Source organism: Mauremys mutica, chromosome 2 (genome assembly GCF_020497125.1).
Source record: "Mauremys mutica isolate MM-2020 ecotype Southern chromosome 2, ASM2049712v1, whole genome shotgun sequence".
NCBI classification, from domain to species: domain Eukaryota; kingdom Metazoa; phylum Chordata; order Testudines; family Geoemydidae; genus Mauremys; species Mauremys mutica.
The window spans coordinates 176,298,043-176,317,666 of record NC_059073.1 but is presented as its reverse complement, the minus strand read 5'-3'; the positions used below and the strand labels follow the sequence as shown (position 1 = coordinate 176,317,666).

Genomic DNA, 19,624 nt, shown 5'->3' with positions numbered 1-19,624 from the left:
ACATAGCAATGCCTGAGGCTTTGAATCATTTCAAGGGGGACTGAGGCTCTGACACACACCTACCCCCCGCCAGCAGGGTCTGTTGGTCTGAGTGAATGATTTCAATGTGGACAGAAGCAGGTCTTGGCCTTAAACCTGTGTCAGAGCCAGGGGTTAGTGAGTGTAGACATACACTCCTAGGCGGCCCAGATAGTGGGGTGAGTTGAGAGCAGCACTTCAACATAGCATATAGATCTGAATACATTTTGATCTACTCCCCTGCATGTTAGAAGTGGTTGGAATATTAGCAGATGATGTACAGTGGCAGCATCAGACAAACCATAACCATCTTTTTTCAAGCTATAATGAGCTTCTGGGAGCTCTTTGCAAGGCCTGATATTGGAAACTGCCACTCATTCAAGGTGCAGAGAAATTAGTTTCCCATTGTACATATGTATTTTTTAAATTTATGTTGTAATCACATTATTTTAAGTCATAGAATAATAATACTATCTTTATCCTTACCTTGAATTCTTTGATGCTTGTATATATACTTATGGCGGCCATTTCATTCTCTCTACTGGGTCTAGAGTCAGTTACGATCTCTATTACCTGCTCCAAAGCTAATCTCATTCGGTGAAACACTCCTTCTTTGTTTAAACGAGCAGATTCACAGTCAGGATGCCTCAGACATGTCTTTAAAAATAAATTTAATATATTACCCAAAAGTCCATGTGTAGTATAATGAAATAAATACTCATTTCCATACCCAACCTAAGGCAAAAATGTGTAATGTTATTACAAATTCCTTCAATTAACTTACTATTGCATATGGCAACATTTTTAGCATTACTCATGGAAAAGCCTCTCCCCAACATCATTTTACATTCAAATTTCTTTTGTTGCAATCTTTATAAATATAGCTGTGGAAACAGCATTACCTTATTTTGCCAGCTACTATAATCTGTGGTTCACCAACACTGAGTAAAGTACGTGAAGTCTTACCTTTGAAGCAGTGAGAAGCATCATGGTGCATTTCTCAAGAACAGCCCTAGCTGCTGCCATTCTAGCTTTTTTCTTTTCATCCTTTAAATCCTATGTAAAGAAAATGAAAACACTAAGTATTCTTGGATGATAGCTGAAGAAATTAGCTACTTATAAAGAAAGAAAAGGACCAACCAAAAGGAAAAAGTTGTCTTTTTTTTAAGCTGCTTTATGATGTGTGAGTCTTGAAATATCAGTCTATTCCCAACAGACAACTTCTTGGAAATCTAGAGTACATGCACAATTATTATATCACAAAATACAAAAGAATGAAACCTGAGCAACTGAAGGGTAAGACATTTTATTTTGGACTATTTGAAAACTATATTTTATTTCTGTTAACATTCATTTGAGTCAAACTCCTGAAAGAAAAGGTCTCCGATATATTCAATATCCCAGATCCTCCAGCTATGTCCTAAGAAAGCTCCCACTCCTTTAATTTGCTAATCCAAAGGAGTCCTCTTGAATAAAACAGGAAGGCAAGACATGACATTTCTAATGTAAAAACCAAGCAAAAAAATCCATCCCAAAATAAAACGGTGTGCAGAGAAGTGAGAGGGAAAGGCAGAGGGAGAAATCAGATCCTCAACACATCATAAAGCAAACAAAAAGCATAAACCCCGTGCTTTTTTGTTAGGTCACCTTTGAAAAGCTTGCCAAACCAAAAAATGAGAAATCTTCATAAAGAAAGATGCTATAAAATTATTCTTCTTTTAAAAAGAATAATAGTATTGTGTAATTACAACCTTGGGGTTAAAATATTAAGTGCATAAAATTTTACTTGATGAAACACTTAACTGGCTTTGCTAGAAACCAATCTATTTGTACAGAGAGGAACTCAGTAGTAGCAGAAATTTGTCAGGAACTTCCCCAGAGAGGGATGTGTGTCACTAAGCCCATGGAAAGTAAGCCCTGCAAGAGGAGAGAATTTGAGGGCTATGAGCTGGACAGAGGAAAGATGCTCAAGACACATTAAAGTCATTACAAGAGCAAAGAGTTAAAGATGAAAAAAGTCTTTCACACATCAGCAGAACTCAGTTGCAGTGTGTCTTAATCTTTAAAGAACTGAGAGCCCTTTCATCACTCCAGCTCAAATACTCTTAAATTCTTCTTTGAGCAGATGATCATGTGGGTACTCAACCGTAGGCTGTACGCTTGCCTGTGAACTCTCCAATGGAAATTGTAAATAGCAGCATCCACAAGCCTATGCCTGCACAGTGCAGCACCTAGTGCTCCCAGGCCAGGGCATATAGCTAGGTGCAGACTCACCACTGCTCCAACTCCTTCTCAACCACCTGCAGCTCAAAATAGAGCAACTGCTGCAGAATGCTGCTTCCTACATACTTTTTCACCTTTCTTACTTATTTGCTTCAATGATTATTTAATTATTTTTTCTAGTTTTGTTAATTTTTCTTAGTTGTAGCACAATTTTGTGCTGGGGGTGTGTGACAGTCTCATGGGGTGCCGTCTGGAACTGAGGTACCACTGAGCCCCCCAACCCACTCACCCTATAATGCTGAGACAAGCTGCAGACATGCTCCCAGTCTCTCACTTTCACCAGACACACCCAGCTGTAGTAACAAGCAGACAGGCTTTCTAACCAGCCCCTGCATGGGAAGGCTATACAGCTAGGTCACTTACCAGCTTCTCAGGTGCACACCCCCTCTGGAAGGTAAACCACAAGTTATACTGTCTTGTGCTGCACAGTGAACTGTACAGTGTAAGCTCATGAAATTCACCCTCTCCCTCAGTGTTGAGAGAAATATTCACAGCTTTCTACCCCAAGTTATGAATTCCACACTCTGGTTTTAGACAAAAACAAGTTTATTAACTACAAAAGATAGATTTTAAGTGATTATAAGAGATAGCAAACAGATCAAAGCAGATTACCTAGCAAATAAACAAAAACACAATCTAAGCTTAATATACTAAAGGGATTGAATAAGAAAGTATCAAATTCTTACTCTAAACGATGATTTAAGCCAGTTGCTGACATTCTTAAAGGGCAAGCTGCACTTGCTTGCAGCTTAAAGCCCCATTCCCTTCATAAATCTCTCTAGCCTCAGTTCAGCCCTTCCCCGCCAGTTCAGTCCTCTTTCCTCAGGTGTTTTCAGGAGTCTCTTTGGGCAGGAAGTCAGTGAAGAACCACGACGATGTCATTCCCCTGCCTTAAATAGCTTTTGCATATGGCGGATACCCTTTGTCTCCAAGCTTAGTTCCCACACCTTTCAGTGGAAAAACACTGGTATTCCAAGATGGAGACCAGTGTCATGTGACTTGGTCACATGTCCCTTTAGGGTCACAGCAGCCATAACTTAGAGGCTGTTTGTAGTGTCCTCAGGAAGGCTCCCCAGTGGGAGATTCGCTTCTTCTAAAACCTATTGTTCTCCCTAATGGCCCTTCCCAGCCAGCTATCTAGACTGATTGCATTCTGCCTAATGGGCATACCCCAGGAGCAAACACATTTGTAATTGATGCACAGACAATATTCCTAACTTCAGATACCAAAATGATACATGCATACAAATAGGACAATCATACTGAGTGAATCAATCTTTTCAATGATATCTTACATACCTCACCTCATAGTTATGCCATAATCACATCATAACAATATCTCTATGAAAATCACCGCTGCTCCAACTCCTTCTCAACAACCTCAGGCTCAAAATAGAGCAACTGAAGAATGCTGCTTCCTAGCTGATTTTTCACCTTTCTTACTTATTTGCTTCAATAATTCTATTTATTTTATTATTTTTTCTAGTTCTGTTAATTTTTCTTAGTTGTAACACAATTTTGTGCTTGCGGGGCTCCCCCTTCCTAAATTTCTTGACCTTGCAGGGTCTATGGCACTTTCCTGGACTATGCCTAAGGCCTCAAGGTTCAAGCCTTATTAAACCTGCCCACAAATCTTTTCCTCATAGCAACAAGCACTCCAGCTGTCTACACTGCCTTGAAGAATCTCATATCCCATCCAAACGCAAAGTCTACACGGAGTTTAAGGGCAGGTCCCACAAGGATAGAGGTGCTAGAGTCAAGCTCTTCCCAACAGAATGCTCCTTATCTCCCACGGGGTCCGATTCCCTCCCCCTGCCCAGTACATAGGGCTCAACCTCTCAGGCCATACCAGTGACTTCCAGTGCTCTGGGGCAGTTTCAGAGATGAAGGCCACTAAGAGAAGAAAACTCCTTTTTCCCCACCAAAGACTCTTGAAAGAGGAGTAAGTCACCTCTTATAGCAGACTAATGGGTACAGCCTAGGCTCCAGCTGACTCTAGTACCAAGATTTTGGTACCGCCTAGATGTCATCTCAATTGGAGAAATCATTAATGAAGCAGCACCAAGAGGCATCTTCCTCTGTACCATGTGACATCTCTAGGCAGTGAGATTCATCTAAGACCAGAGACTCTTAAGAAGACCACTTCAAGGGCACTGGTACAGACATCCTCTTGGAGCCAGACAGACCATTCAGACCAACTGCTGGATCTCTCAGTACCATCTTCTTCTTGACATAACCACTCTAAGCACTGAGACATCACCTCATCCACCTCTCCACTACCACATGCATCTCTAGCCCTGCAAACATCCCCATTTCAGGCCCTGGTACCGCCTTAGGCTCCTACTGCTCATTATCATAGCCCTCCAATGCCCTCCAGATTTCTTTCTCCCAAGGATCCCATCTCAGATGAACTGCAGTACCCTCTCCGAAGGGGCACTGTAAGAGACTCTTCTCCACTGCCACTTCAACAGGTGGTTACTGAACCCTTATTCGCAAAAACAAGACCTGATTCACTGCCTCCAGTACCAGTACCGATGCCCAAAGACTCATTATTCAACCCGGAAGATGACATCCTCAGAATCTGAGGTTTTCATACAGGGCTCTATCTCAACAGTTACCACACCACGCCTCTAGAGACATACCCTGAGGAAGACTTTCTAGAGCCCAGCAGATGGCCTAGGTTCCCTGAGCACAAATACCTGTGGGGATCCTTCCCCTAGCCACCTCTACAGTGGGACTACTGGAATGCCTAGATAGGTTATGGCATCCAATCTTACAGGGTACCAGCCTACAAGAAACAACAACAGGAACACCTGCCAGTACTGCAACAGCCACTGGCACTGCAAAATAGCCCACCAGTACTGAATGTTTCCCTAGTTCCCGAGGAGACTCACGAGGAGCGAGAGACACCAAACAAAGAGTCACCCCCTTCACCCATGTCTTCCTTATCCTTGACAAGGCAACGATGCTGCTGCTGCCATTGCCTTCTTATGCAGATGACTTTAGGGCCTTCCAGGACTTAATGAAGTGGTTAGCGGAACCCCATCCAGATTCCACTGGAGGACGTACAGGAGCCTCAACATTCCCAGGTGGACATTTTACATATCATCCCCCTAGAGTAAGATATTCCTACCCATCAATGAGGCACTGTCATCACCAGCATGTAATCTATGACACTATCCCATCTACTTAAAAGAGTCGGATAAAAATATTACATTCCAGTCAAGGGAATGGAGTATTTCTCCTCTCATTGCCCCCAAACTCTTTGGTTGTAGACATGGTCAAGGATTGTCAAGCCCGCTTCAGATTCTCTCCTTCTGAGGTGGTGTCTAAACACAGATTTCCTGAGTAGGAAAAGCTGTTTGTCAGCTGCTCATCGATTTCAAGTCGCGAACTACCAGACCTTGATGGTAAAATATGATTTTTAACAACTATTCAAAGTTTGCTCATTTTCTAGAACAACTGCCACAAGACCAAAAGCCCTCATTTCAGAGGCTCAGTTGACTGCTAAAGCTTTCCGGTAGGCTATGCTCAGGGACACTGACATGGCTTCACATTCCTTAGCCACCATTCTAGTATCATTTGCAACAGGTCTACAAAGCCCCCAGAAAAGGATTACCCTCCTCTACAACCACCCAGCCTGCACCTTTCTCTAAGTGATTATTTTAACAATATGGTCAAAGGCCTCAAACAATCTTTTTCTACAGAACTACTAACTGCACCATTCTGCCATCTATTCTCCTCCTACAGACTGCCCATTCCATTCCCTACATACCTGGGAGCTTATCACCACAGACAAGTGGATTCTAAGATACTCCATTCATTGCCATTCTATCCCGCCCACCCTCCCTTTCTTTCTTCCTCTTCAGGGATCTCTCTCACAAAGATCTTCTAATGCAAGAAGTCCAATCTCTCCCGCACTTAGGGGCAATCAAGCTATTTCCTTCTCAATTTGTTGGAAAGAGTTTCTATTCCAAATATTTCCTGGTTCTCAAAAGAGGTGACGGTTGGAGACTGATATTAGATCTCAGGAATCTGAACACCTACATCCTATTACAGTACTTCAGGATGGTGATGCTAGCTACCATAAACCCACCCAGAGAACCAGGGGGCTGGTTTGTTGCCCTCCACCTCCAAGATGAACAGACACATGAAAATAGGCATCTCTCACTCAAGCATTCTTTGCTTTTTGCAATGGGCTCAGAACATTACCAATACCGTGTCCTTCCCTTGGGATATCCATGGTCCTAAGGGTCTTTATGAAGGTCCTCTCAGCAATAGCGTCTCACCTGTGCTAGTGGGGCATCACATTTTTTCCATATCTGGACGACTGGCTTCTTAGAGGCCGCTCCACCCAAGAAGCTCAGTCAGCAATGACCAAGGCCGTAGCCCTATTTCAGTTTCTGGGTCTCTGCATCAATCTAAAAGAAGTCTACGTAAATAGTGTCCAGCAGATAGGGAGTCTAGTGCAGCCCTGATGAAGTCTAACCACCATGGTTTACCAGCCCGAGGACAGATTTTCCACTACATCCAGCCTGAACTCTGCTCTACAGCACAACCCCCAAACAACTACAAGGGCCTGTCTACAATCCTAGGTCACATGTCAGCTTCCATGTTCATTATACCACATGCAAGACTGCATCTCAGATGCCTTCAGGCCTGGCTAAGGCCTACATACACCTCAAAGAGACGCAATCTTTCCAAATGAATCACTGTGCCTCCATAGGTACTAGACTCTCTCAGGCACTGGAAACACTCCCTGAATAGGAATCCCATTTTCACATCTACCACTTTCGAAACTTCTCATCACAAACACTTCTCTCTTGAGTTGGGGTGGGGGAGCACATGAACGGGGTGCCAGAGAACAGGGCCAATGATCCCCATAAGAGATATCATTCCACATCCACATCCTGGACCCAAGAGCAGTCTGCTATGCATATCAGCACTTCCTTCATGACACAACAGGCACCTCTATCGGGGTAATGTTGAGGACAACAGGACAGCTATGTACTATGTAAACCAACGAAGAAGAGCAAGATCACAGAATATAAGAGTTGGAAGGGACCTCAGGTCATCTAGTCCAACCCCCTGCTCAAAGCAGGACCAGTCCCCAACTAAATCATCCCAGCCAGGGCATTGTCAAGCCAGACCTTAAAAACCAATAAGGAAGGAGATTCCACCATCTCCCTAAGTAAACCATTCCAGTGCTTCCCCACCCTTCTCGTGAAAAAGTTTTTCCTAATATCCAACCTAAACCTCCCCCTCTGCAACTTGAGACCATTATTCCTTGTTCTGTCATCTGCCACCACTGAGAACAGTCTAGATACATCCTCTTTGGAACCCCTTTTCAGGTAGCTGAAAGCAGCTATCCAATCCCCCCTCATTCTTCTCTTCTGCAGGCTAAACAATCCCAGTTCCCTCAGCCGCTCCTCATAAACCATGTGCTCCAGCACCCTAATCATTGTGTTGCCCTCTGCTGGACACTCTCCAATTTTTCCACACCCTTGTTGTAGTGTGGGGTCCAAAACTGGACACAGTACTCCAGATGAGGCCTCACCAACGCCGAATAGAGGGGAATGATCACGTCTCTTAATCTGCTGGCAATGCTCCTACTTATACAGCCCAAAATGCTGTTAGCCTTCTTGGCAACAAGGGCACACTGTTGACTCATATCCAGCTTCTCATCCAATGTAACCCCTAGGTCCTTTTCTGCAGAAGTGCTGCCTAGCCACTCGGTCCCTAGTCTGTACCAGTGCATGGGATTCTTCTGTCCTAAATGCAGGACTCTGCACTTGTCCTTGTTGAACCTCATCAGATTTCTTTTGGCCCAATTCTCTAATTTGTCTAGGTCCCTCTGTATCCTATCCCTACCCTCCAGCTTATCTGCCACTCCTCCCAGTTTAGTGTCATCTGCAAACTTGCTAAGGGTGCAGTCCACACCATCCTCCAGATCATTAATGAAGATACTGAACAAAACTGGCTCCAGGACCGACCCTTGGTGCACTCTGCTTGATACTGGCTGCCAACTAGACATGGAGCCATTGATCACTACCCATTGAGCCCGACGATCTATCCACCTTTCTATCCACCTTATAGTCGATTCATCCAGCCCATACTTCTTTAACTTGCCAGCAAGAATACTGTGGGAGACCGTATCAAAAGCTTTGCTAAAATCAAGGAATAACACGTCCACTGCTTTCCCCTCATCCACAGACCCAGTTATCTCATCATAGAAGGCAATTAGGTTAGTCAGGCATGACATGCCCTTGGTGAATCCATGCTGACTGTTCCTGATCACTTTCTTCTGCTTGAAGCACTTCAAAATTGATTCCTTGAGGACCTGTTCCATGATTTTTCCAGGGACTGACATGAGGCTGACTGGCCCGTAGTTCCCCGGATCCTCCTCCTTCCCTTTTTTAAAGATGGGCACTACATTAGCCTATTTCCAGTCATCTGGGACCTCCCCTGATTGCCATGAGTTTTCAAAGTTTCCCAATTCTTACTTGCAGAACCACCAAGGCTGTGGAACTGGTGTCTCTTCCATCACTTAGAAAGCTCTGCAGTTCATTTACTGGGCCTTTAGAACACAGTGGAAGACTCAATGAGCAGGAGCTCCCATCAGGACCACAAGTGGGAGCTCAACAGCTCCTACTTCCACAGAATCTGTCACACCTGAGGCCTCCCGAATGTAAACCTCTTTGCAACCTCAAATGTGAAATGTTGCCTTTTCTGGTCCAAGGAAGGATGCAGCCAGAGCTCCATGGGAGATGTCCTGCTAGTACCTTGGTCCTGCATTCTGCTCTATGCTCATACACCTATACCTCCAATCCTGAGGACCTCAATCAAACTGAAGCAAGAAAGGGCAATGGCTATTTTGATTGCACCTTCTTGGCTGAAACAAGTGTGGAACTCAGATCTGCTTCATCTCTCTGTGGTGATGCCTCTCTGCCTTCTCTTTGGAGGGACTGGTGGGGGAGAGAATCTCCTGTCACAGAATTCCAGCACCCAGAACCATCCCAACCTCTTATCTCTGAACCTGATAGTGTGGCTCCTCAGCGGTTCTTGGGCATAGAGTTGAACTGCTCAGCTAATGTTCTGTCAGTCCTCTTGTGTAGCAGGAAACCTACTACTCATAAGACTTATCTGCAAAAGTGAAAACACTTTCATTCCTGGTGCTGTCACCACTCTTTGCAAGCCTCAGAAGTGCTACTCTCAGTGATCCTATATTACCTGTTGGACCTAAAGGCACAAGGTCTGTCAATGAATTCAGTTAGAGTACACCTGGCCGCCATTACAGCCTTCCACTCACCTATCAAAGGGGTTTCAGTCTTTGCCAGTCTAATCATGGCAACTTCCTTACAGGTTTATACACTTTATTCCCTCTTACCCAGAACTCTGCACCTCTATGGGATCTTAAACTGGTCCTCAACGCCTTGAAGAATGGCCCCCTTTTGTGCCAATTGCTACCTGCTCACTCTCCTATCTCTCCCTCAAGACTTCATTCCTGATAGCCATCAACTTGGCCAAAAGAATGGGCGATTTAAGGGTACTCATAGAAGACCTACCATACATCATCTTCTGCTGTGACCAGGGCATGCTGCGCCCCCATCCTCAATTCCTTCCTAAAGTCTAGGTGAGATTTCATATCAACCAAGAGATCCATTTACCAGTATTTTATCCTAAGCCCCAAACCTCAAGGGAGGAAGATATTCTCCACAAATTAGATGGCGAGAGCCCTCCACAGATGTCAAGATGAATGGATGGCCAATTTCCACTCAAACTGACATTACACAGGGTACAGTCTGGACTGATGAATAGCTGCATCCCCTCAGTTCTCCAACCCGGGATGCCTTTTACACTGTTTTGCTGTGATAACTACCATTCCTGGTCTGTGCGCGCACAGCCTCCAGCATGCAAGTTACTCCCAGTTATATTGTGTGAGTGCTATTGCCACCCACTAATGAATTACACTGCAGAGCAACACAAGCGAATTCCCAGTCCCAGACTTTCCCCAGAAATGTGCATCCTGTACTGCCCAGCCCTCTCCTGGACAATACAAGCTCATATAAAATCTATCATTTTATTAATAGAAAATGATATGCACAAATCCTGTAATACCAGATGAAGTTTCCCAAACACTTCAATCCAGACACACTGCTTTAGATAAAACAATAAAACAAGTTTATTAACAAAAAAAGATAGATTTTAAGTGATTACAAGTAATGAGGCATAAAAGTCAGAATTGGTTACAAGAAAATAAAAGTAAAACACAACTAATGCCCAACTTGACAAGCTAAGTGAATTAAAAGCAAAGTCTCTCTCACCATATGTTCCAATAGTCTTACTGGCTGAATTTCTTTCAGACAGGACCCACCCCCAGTCCAAAGCTGTTTCCTTTGTTCTTCAAGTACTGTGGATGCCACGGATAGAGAGAAAGGGAGGAATAATTTGGGGCATCTCCTTTTATAGTTCTTTATCTTCTTCGAGAATCATCACCAGCAGAGGTTCAGGAGAGAGCATGTCTGTGTGGATGGGAACCCCAAGCTGTTTCTTTGTCAAGATGTAGATTTTCACTCACATCTTTCCTGCCAAAGAACGGCCACTTAACCAACTGATGGTCCATTTGATTTTGTTGACACCTGGCTGAGGCGCTGGTTAGCCTTTTTTCCTCTGGGGAACTGGTTTGTAGCTGCTCCCCCCAGACTTGGAACATGTATTAGTAATACCATACAGAGGAATCGTATAACTTTATGTGCAATGTTGTTACACATTTAACCAGGACAATAATAATCAGCAAATTATGAGTTTTTCAAATGATATCTCATAAGGCACAAAATTTATCATAGTCCTGCAATATAAGTGCATATAGGTGTACAGACTGTCACAGTGGGTATCACATGGTATCTGAATTTACTATGAAACTGATGGGATACATCACCCTCAAATTGACAGTCCACTCCACTAGGACTCAGTCCTTCTCTATAGCTCTCCTTTGGGATGCTGCCATAGCAGAAATCTGCAGGGCTGCATCCTGGTCCTCAGTTCACACGTTTGCCAAACACTACACGATCATACCTGCATCCAGAGGTGACAATATCTTTGGTGATGCAGTCCTCTGAACTGTCTTGAATTCGCCTCCATAGCACCCGACTCCACACTGACATGCTGCATGGGAGGCTCCTTTGGTGAAGCACCCATAGGGACATACACTCCAAGGAGAGGTTACTTACCTGTACAGTAACTTGAGTTCCTCAAGATGTTTTGTCCCTCTGGGTGCTCTACCTTTTTGCCCTCCTTCTCATCTGCTGTGGAGTCTTCCAGCCACCATAGCTGAGAAGGAACTGGACAGGCCATGGGTCCAAGCCTCCCCATATGACTTCACCTGGGAGCATGAGGCAATCCACTGTGGACACTGCTATTTACAATCTCCAGTGGAAGGTGCACAGGCCCACACACATTCTATGGTGGAACACTACCGTGATAAAACACCTTGAACTCAAGTTACGGTACAGGTAAGTAACCTCTCCTCCTTTTCTCCAGCTGCTGAGTTGCATTAAAGAAGAGAAGGAAGTCTTAGGAATTCTGCAGGACAGCAACAAAGACTTCTTCCCTTTAGAACTCAGGCACCTGATTCTATAGCAAATGACATTATGTACTCGGCATTTTTTAGGCAATTGTGACAAGCTTAACCCTACTGAAAAATGTATCCACATAGAATATAAAGGAAAGTCACTATCTTTATAATTCTGCCTCTCTGATGTTATCTTGCAGGATTCTCACATTTAGTCTTAGTCCTCTAGTATGAGGCAAGCAGAACTCTACCAACTCTAAAAGATTTTTGTGAGCATAAAAGGGCCACCATCCCCTCTTTATAAGGGCAATCATTCTCTGCTTATGGTAATGCAACACAAAGCTTAAACACCACACTTGAAACTTTCCAGATAATTCCTGATTTAGCAGGAAAAGAAGGCTCCTGTGATATACTAAGGATTGAATCAGAAGGAAATCCAGAAATAAGAAAGAGATAGCAAGCTACAGAAGGAACCCTTTCACTGACCGGGTAACAGAATTGACTTTCAGGCTTCAAGAATTGCTAGAGTCAAGCTCTGTGGTCACTACCACAGCTCTTCAAAGTTTTATTGCTCTGAGTGTAGAGTTCTGCCTGTCTCACAGCAGCGAGCTGAGACAAAGCAGTCAGAATCCTACAATAATGGTATCTTTAGGGATTTTAACTCCACTCTGTTTTTAACTTTCAGGGCTCATTTATTTACGCAAATTCTAAACTTTGATTTTTTTTAAAATGTGTCTACAACTTTTCCAGTTACCAGTATTTAGTAAGTATTATGTAAATACTGTCCTGTCAACATGAAAAATATGAAAGCAATTTCTTCAAAAAACAAAATGTAAGTTTTCCCACATTACTTAGAAAACGCTTAAAAAGGCAGGAAACAAATTTTAAAAAGAGAAATGTACTGATGCTAACCAAAAGGTACTTACATCTGTGAAATCACTTTATGTTTATGTTGCATTCCTTTACCTCAACACTTATTGGTATTGAAGTGCATTTAGACTATAAGCTCTTTAGAGCAAGGACAGTCTCTGCTAGGAAAATGACCCATTTCTGATAATGGTTCTCCTCAAAAGGTGTTAAGATTATTTGGCTTCTAGTAAAGTTGAAACAAAATCATTTTCAGCATCCTTACAGAAAGAACGAGATGCAGTGTTCCATCAGGACTCTAACACGCTCATAATTGTTACGTAAACAGTTTTGACCTGTCTTTAGTAGCAGCTGAGTAGAGCACAGCTTTAAAAAAATGTGAATTACTTTTGAAATTCTGCATCCACACCCCTGCACACAGTACATGTGTTAAATTTGTATGTCTAATGTCAAGCTACTGACTAAGGCCCCAACCCTTTAACTGCACCCGCATCCATAGACTTCTGACTTCAACAGGGCTCCTTGTGGACATAAGGGTTTGCCAGAGTGGATCCCTTTGCAAGATCTAGCTGTAAAAAAAACAAAGTACTACTATGCTTAGCATAATTCTACAATAATTATCACAAATCAAGTAATGTTCAATAGTCCAATCACTATATAGTTTTCTGAATAGCAAAAAAGTGTAAATACCTCCAAACTAGTTTTCACTAAGCTTCTGGAAAAGTGTTCACATTTAATCATAATAAGCCTTGATCATGGTAATAGTTAAGCAAGTGTTGAGGGGACAGACAGACAGAAAAAGAAAGAAAACGAAAAAGAAAAAGAAAAAAGTGCTTTATGACAAGATTGTATTTCATCAGCCAGAAGTTATGGGCTTGATGCAAGAATTACTGAGTGAAATTAACTGGTCTGAGTTAGGCAGATAGTCAGATAAATCATCATAATGGTCCTTTCTGATCTTAAAAAACTATTAAACAAATGCAGGACACAAGGTCACGCTTCTAGAGTACATTAAAGGAAACAATGCCTTGTGTCTCTGAGATGTTGACATTTCACCTTGAGAACAATGAACATACTTAAAGTTTTGCACACACGCCTAGTGTTATTAAACATAATGAAAACACCGACAGTGATGTTTCCCCCCGATAAAACTACTAGACAGCAGCATATTGAAGCCCGAAGTACAAAATGACCATTTCAGGAAAAAGGCCTGGCTTCCTTATATTCCTTCAAAACAGTTGCTGATGGATTAAAGCAGAATTAAACATCAGTGATCAGGCCACATTCTCCAAAGAAACTCAAAATTTTGCAATAACTTCAGCAAGAAATACACAAACAGATCACAGTCTTCGTTTGATTGCTGAGAAGGTGCCCATCTGTGTTACATGCAAGGTATTAAGTAACAAGAACATGGAGTTAAGCACTTGTTTTGGCAGCTTTCAAATGATAAAATACTGGCAATTTGGTTATCAGATGCCAGAGCAGGCTATTTACATAACTCCTCCCCTTGCTTTTGGAAAGTGATTCGCTAAGAATGGCGTGCCTCAGTGAGAGGAGGGGAGAGAAAACTGGGTTTTGGAAACATTTGCAGGATAAAGATACAAGTATTCATGGTTTTTTGTAGCCACACCACGATCATTTTTCTTTAAAAAAAGAATCCAGACTCCACTGTTGAATAGAGCCAAAAGTCAAAGTTACTTGGAATAAACCTTGAAGCTTTTCATCAGTACTTACATTTTGTCGGTCTCCAGTTAAATGGGCGAACTCCACCATTTCATTTCCAAACTGACTGAATATTTGCACAAACTCTTGAAAACTACTCACTTTCTCTAGCTGTTCCATTGTTGCAAGAACCTGTAATATGTTGAAGAAAATAGTTATGATGGCTATTGGTAACCTGTAAAACTGCAGTAGAGTAAGATAAAATTCCTAAAAGTATAGAAAGTGTTGTGCAGAAGCTTCTAAAGCAGATTTTCGTACTTTTACATATTAAGCTACATTTTATCTATTAATGAATAGTAATTATTTACTTTCTTAATGTCATCTTTAACAAAGCTTTTCAATAAAACTGCTCCTTTGGTAAACAGAGAAGAAGGAAATTTGACTAACAAATGCTATTAGTCAAGAGACAGAGTGCTTGGATTATACAGATAAATTGGGTTATGTAGGACCATTATTTCAAGTGTTAGAAATGAAGAAAGAGGTGGTAAAAAGCTCTTTTCTTGTAGATGGAAAAATATTTTAATCATTCTGTTTCACTCAAAATATGAGACCCATTCGTTCTGAAAGCCAACACCATTTTATATTCCCTTTCCTCTCAGAACAAAGCCATTTCTCTTTTCTCCCAGTATCTGAAGAAATAAGTTTTAGAAGATCCAGTTTACCTATTTTTAAAAAGGATTTTCAAAGTCCAAGCATCCTATTTCAGCCCCGTGGCTGCAGGTCTCAGCCCTATGGGAGCACTGGGGCTTGTGGCTCTGAGCTTTAGCCCCGCAGCTCCTGGCGTTAGCCCCATGGGGGGTGCCTGGGCATGGGGCTCCAGGATTCAGCCGACAGCTCCAGGCTTTAGCCTCACAGGAAGCACTGGGGCACCAGTCACAGGGCCCTGCGACCCACCTGAAGCAGCACACAGCCCCCCACCCTTGTTGAGAACCAATGGTCTACACTTCAGGGCAGATTTTTAAAAGAATCATAGAAATGTAGGGATGGAAGGGACCTTGAGAGATCAAAGTCCAGCCCCCTGCACTGAGGCAGGACCAAGTAACCGTAGCCCAGTCTTTTTCTGCTACCCCGCAGAACCTGACAGGAACCATGGTCAGGGCTGGGGCCATAGGCAGAGCAGGGCTGGGTGACACTCCCCCCTTCCCCTCCACACTCCCTGAAAGTTCCTCTGCGCCATCCTGGGGCGGGGAGCTCTGCGCCCCACAATTTGGGGACCACTGCCTTAGACCATCCCTTAGAGGTAGTTTTCCAACCTAATCTTAAAAATCTCCAATGATAGGGATTCCATAACCGCTCTAAGCTTATTACAGAGCTTAAGTACTTTCATTCAGAAGTATCAGAGGGGTAGCCGTGTTAGTCTGGTTCTGTAGAAGCAGCAAAGAATCCTGTGGCACCTTATAGACTAACAGACGTTTTGCAGCATGAGCTTTCGTGGGTGAATACATGCATCCGAAGAAGTGGGTATTCACCCACGAAAGCTCATGCTGCAAAACGTCTGTTAGTCTATAAGGTGCCACAGGATTCTTTGCTGCTTCATTCAGAAGAACTTTCTACATATATCAAACCTATATCTCCCATGCTGCAGATTAAGCCCTACCTTCTTGTCCTACCTTTAGTGGACATGGAGAAAAACTGACCACCGTCCTTTTTAAAATAGCCCTTAACATATTTAAAGACTTATCAGGTCCCTCCTCAGTCTTCTTTTCTTAAGACTATACATGCCCAGTTGTTTTTTTTAACCTTTCCTCATAGGTCAGGGTTTCTGAACACCTTTTATCATTTTTGTTGATCCCCTCTGGACTCAATGTTCCCTCTAATTTTTTCCATCCATTAGCAGAATGATTTTTGCAGCATCAATATCGAGGTAATCTGCAGATGTGCACCACCAATTGACACAAAAAAACCTATATATTTTTTAAAAGGTACCAATGGTACATGTGAAGGGGATCGTACAGATTTCCTGGAATCGGACATTTAGGGCCAAATCTTCTGCTGGTGTACAGCCACCAGGATGTCACTGAAACTACTTCGATTTACAGTAGCTGACGATTTGGAATCCTATTAGAACAGCTTCCTTATTACTACTGCAAATGCATAGACTGAAGTCTTATGCACATAACAGGCTTTTCTGAAGGGCAGAAAACAATGAAATCCTATAATGTGCAACCCATATTTCAGGTTGCAGTTCCCTTTGTTCAGAATTTAATTTAGTGGCTGGCCATGCACAGCAGAACCTAAACTGAGATTCCTCACCCAAAGGAAATGAAAACTCTATGGTGTCTTGAAGGTATTTTTGATTTGGTTAAAGGTAGTAATTTGTGGTATTTCACAGTTTTATATAAATCTTGGTTTAGGATGTGGCTCAGACTCAATAAGGTATATATTTTTGGCAGATAAAATACTGCTTATCCCCATAAATCACGTGTAAACAGAGGCACCGCAGAACAAAGAACAGAAACATTTAATTGCTGTAATTCAGGATCTCCCTTAGAAAAAAGAGATTTCATGTAAATTACCCAATTCCTATCTTCGTGGTTCTTGTCTGACCTATAAAACGGATTATTAGATTACTGTAGGCACCGCTCAGATGAATGAAAGCAAGGCGATGAGTGTGTGTGTTTAACTTAAATGAAGCTCTCTCTCTCTCTGTATATATATTCTGTAATCCACAACTGAACACCCAAAGTCTGTCAGTTGCAAAATTGCATGGTAGAAATATTTAATAAACAACACATGTGCAATGCACATTATTGATATATTCTTACGTCGGTGCTGCCAGATCTAAAATGTGTAACGTCTGGAGGCCTATACAAAGGAACAGCGCTACTCAGGATAATTTATTGGGGAACTATAGAAAAGTGAAAGTGAGAAAAATGACTGTCTGAGCTGGCTGGGGTTTATGTGGTGACAGGTTGGTGTGTGTGTGTTTAGAAGGAAACTTGGACATCTCTCAGAGGTGAAGCACTCTCCATCTGGAGAAAGTGCCCGGGAGATTTGATAGCGCAAATGACCAGGAGGGGACCATTTGTCTATAATAAGGGAACCCAGCAGGGTCCTGGACACAGGATTAGGGGAGCCCAGCAGAGGGGTTCCTGTATGATTTAATCTTAAATCTCTTATTGTGATATCCGGAGAGATCGGGTGCCAAGGAGGACACTGCAGGGCAGAGGCAAAGCAGATATTTTGCACGTGCGTCTCTGCTGCAGGTCTGAGCACTTTCTGAGGGCGAGCTTGGTAGAGCTGTGTGTGTGTGAGCTCCTGTATGGGTGCAGTCAGGAACCTTAGAGGACAGAAGGGATACTGCGGGGGAGAGGCCTCTCTCCCATCCCCGCTGCAGCCCTGGAGCTGGGGGACAGGTGTTTCTCCTCACTACAGCCCCAAGGCTGGAGCGAGGTGTCACCCCACCAGACCTGCATGCCTCATGCTCCCCATCACCACCCCCCACCTCACCCACTGCTCCCCACCTCACCCTACGCTCCACCCGTGTGCACACGCCTGTGCGGCTGTAGTAATCAGGTGCGTGGACCTTGATGGTCTCCTGGGCGGCTACACAGGCACGCACCTTAGAGGGAACAGTTTGGACTTTCTTGGACATGTCCACATGCTAAGCAGCAGTTCTGCAGAAAAGGACCTGGGGATTATAGTGGATGAGAAGCTGGATATGAGTCAGCAGTGTGCCCTTGACGCCAAGAAGGCCAACGGCATATTGGGCTGTATTAGTAGGAACACTGCCAGCAAATCAAGGGAAGTGATTATTCCCCTCTATTTGGCACTAATCAGGCCACATCTGGAGTATTGCATCCAGTTTTGGTCCCCCAACTACAGAAGGGATGTGGACAAATTGTAGAGAGTCCAGTGGAGGGCAATGAAAATTATTAGGGGGCTGAGGCACATGACTTACGCGGAGAGGCTGAGGGAACTGGGGTTATTTAATCTGCAGAAGAGAAGAGTGAGAGGGGATTTGACAGCAGCCTTCAACTACCTGAAGGGGGGGGTTCCATAGAGGATGGAGTTAGGCTGTTCTCAGTGGTGGCAGACGACAGAACAAGGAGCAACGGTCTCAAATTGCAGTAGGGAAGAGGTCTAGGTTGGATATTACGAAACACTATTTGACTAGGAGGGTGGTGAAACACTGGAATGGTTTACCTAGGAAGGTGGTGGAATCTCCATCCTTAGAGGTTTTTAAGGCCCAGCTTGACAAAGCCTTGGCTAGGATAATTTAGTTGGTGTTGGTCCTGCTTTGAGCAGGGGATTGGACTAGATGACCTCCTCGGTCTCTTCCAACCCTAATCTTCTATGATTCTATGATCTTTCCTAAAGTGTGGAGAACTAGATACAGTACTCCAGCTGAATCTTCACCAATGTCGAGTAGAGCAGGACAATTATCTCCCACATCTCACATACAAAACTCCTGTTAATACCGTATTGTTCCGAGTATAGGCCGCTCCTGATTATAAGCCGCACCCTTAAAGTTTGGTGCTATTTTAAAAAAATTAAATTTTTAACTTTTTGTAACTTAAAGAAAATATACACATTAGTAGAACAGTATTTTATTTAATGAATAGGAAGACATGTACCAGTATTTTTAACACTTTTAACACTTTTGGTAGTCCTGCTTTTGACGGCATATGTTATATACTCAGAAATATTGAAAACTATTTTGTAGTTATACTGTAAATAAAGAAGGGAAAAGGAATGGACAACAAGGAGACTGATGGGAACAGTTCTCACCCTCTCCCCTGCACAACAATCAACATTAGCAAATGTTCTTAGGGTTAGGGATGATGGCCCCCCCTTGCGAACTCCTGCCCCATCCAACCCTCCGCGTTCCTTGACACCTCCCCCCACCCCAGGGACCCCTGCCCCATCCAACCACCCCTTCTCTCTGTCCCCTGACAGCCCCTGGAACCCTTGCCCCTGACTGCCTCCCACCGCCCCATCCATCCCCTGATCCTTTCTAACTGCCCCACGAGGACCCTTGCCCCCTATTCAATCCCCCTGTTCCCTGCCCTCTGACCCCCCCAACCCCTATCCACCCCCCACCCCGAACCCCCCTGCCCTCTCTCCAACACCCCCTCCCTGCCCCCTTACTGCACTGCCTGGATGTGGCTGGCGGCACTACAGTCCGGCCGCGGCTGGAGCCAGGAGCCCCGGGATGCTGGG

At 43.6% G+C, this 19,624-nt stretch overlaps 1 protein-coding gene across 4 annotated transcripts in view; it reads right to left on the bottom strand.

Moving 5' to 3' along the window:
- The window catches only part of CTNNAL1 (catenin alpha like 1), a 149,682-nt gene that overhangs the window by 66,515 nt on the left and 63,543 nt on the right, over positions 1 to 19,624 (bottom strand). For all 4 annotated transcript variants that reach the window (XM_045003768.1, XM_045003764.1, XM_045003766.1 and 1 more), the window contains exons 4-6: positions 14,474 to 14,593; positions 985 to 1,074; positions 505 to 675 (exon numbers count right to left, since the gene is read on the bottom strand). In XM_045003768.1, coding sequence (XP_044859703.1) covers positions 505 to 675; positions 985 to 1,074; positions 14,474 to 14,593 — 381 coding nt within the window. The remainder of the gene's footprint in view (positions 1 to 504; positions 676 to 984; positions 1,075 to 14,473; positions 14,594 to 19,624) is intronic.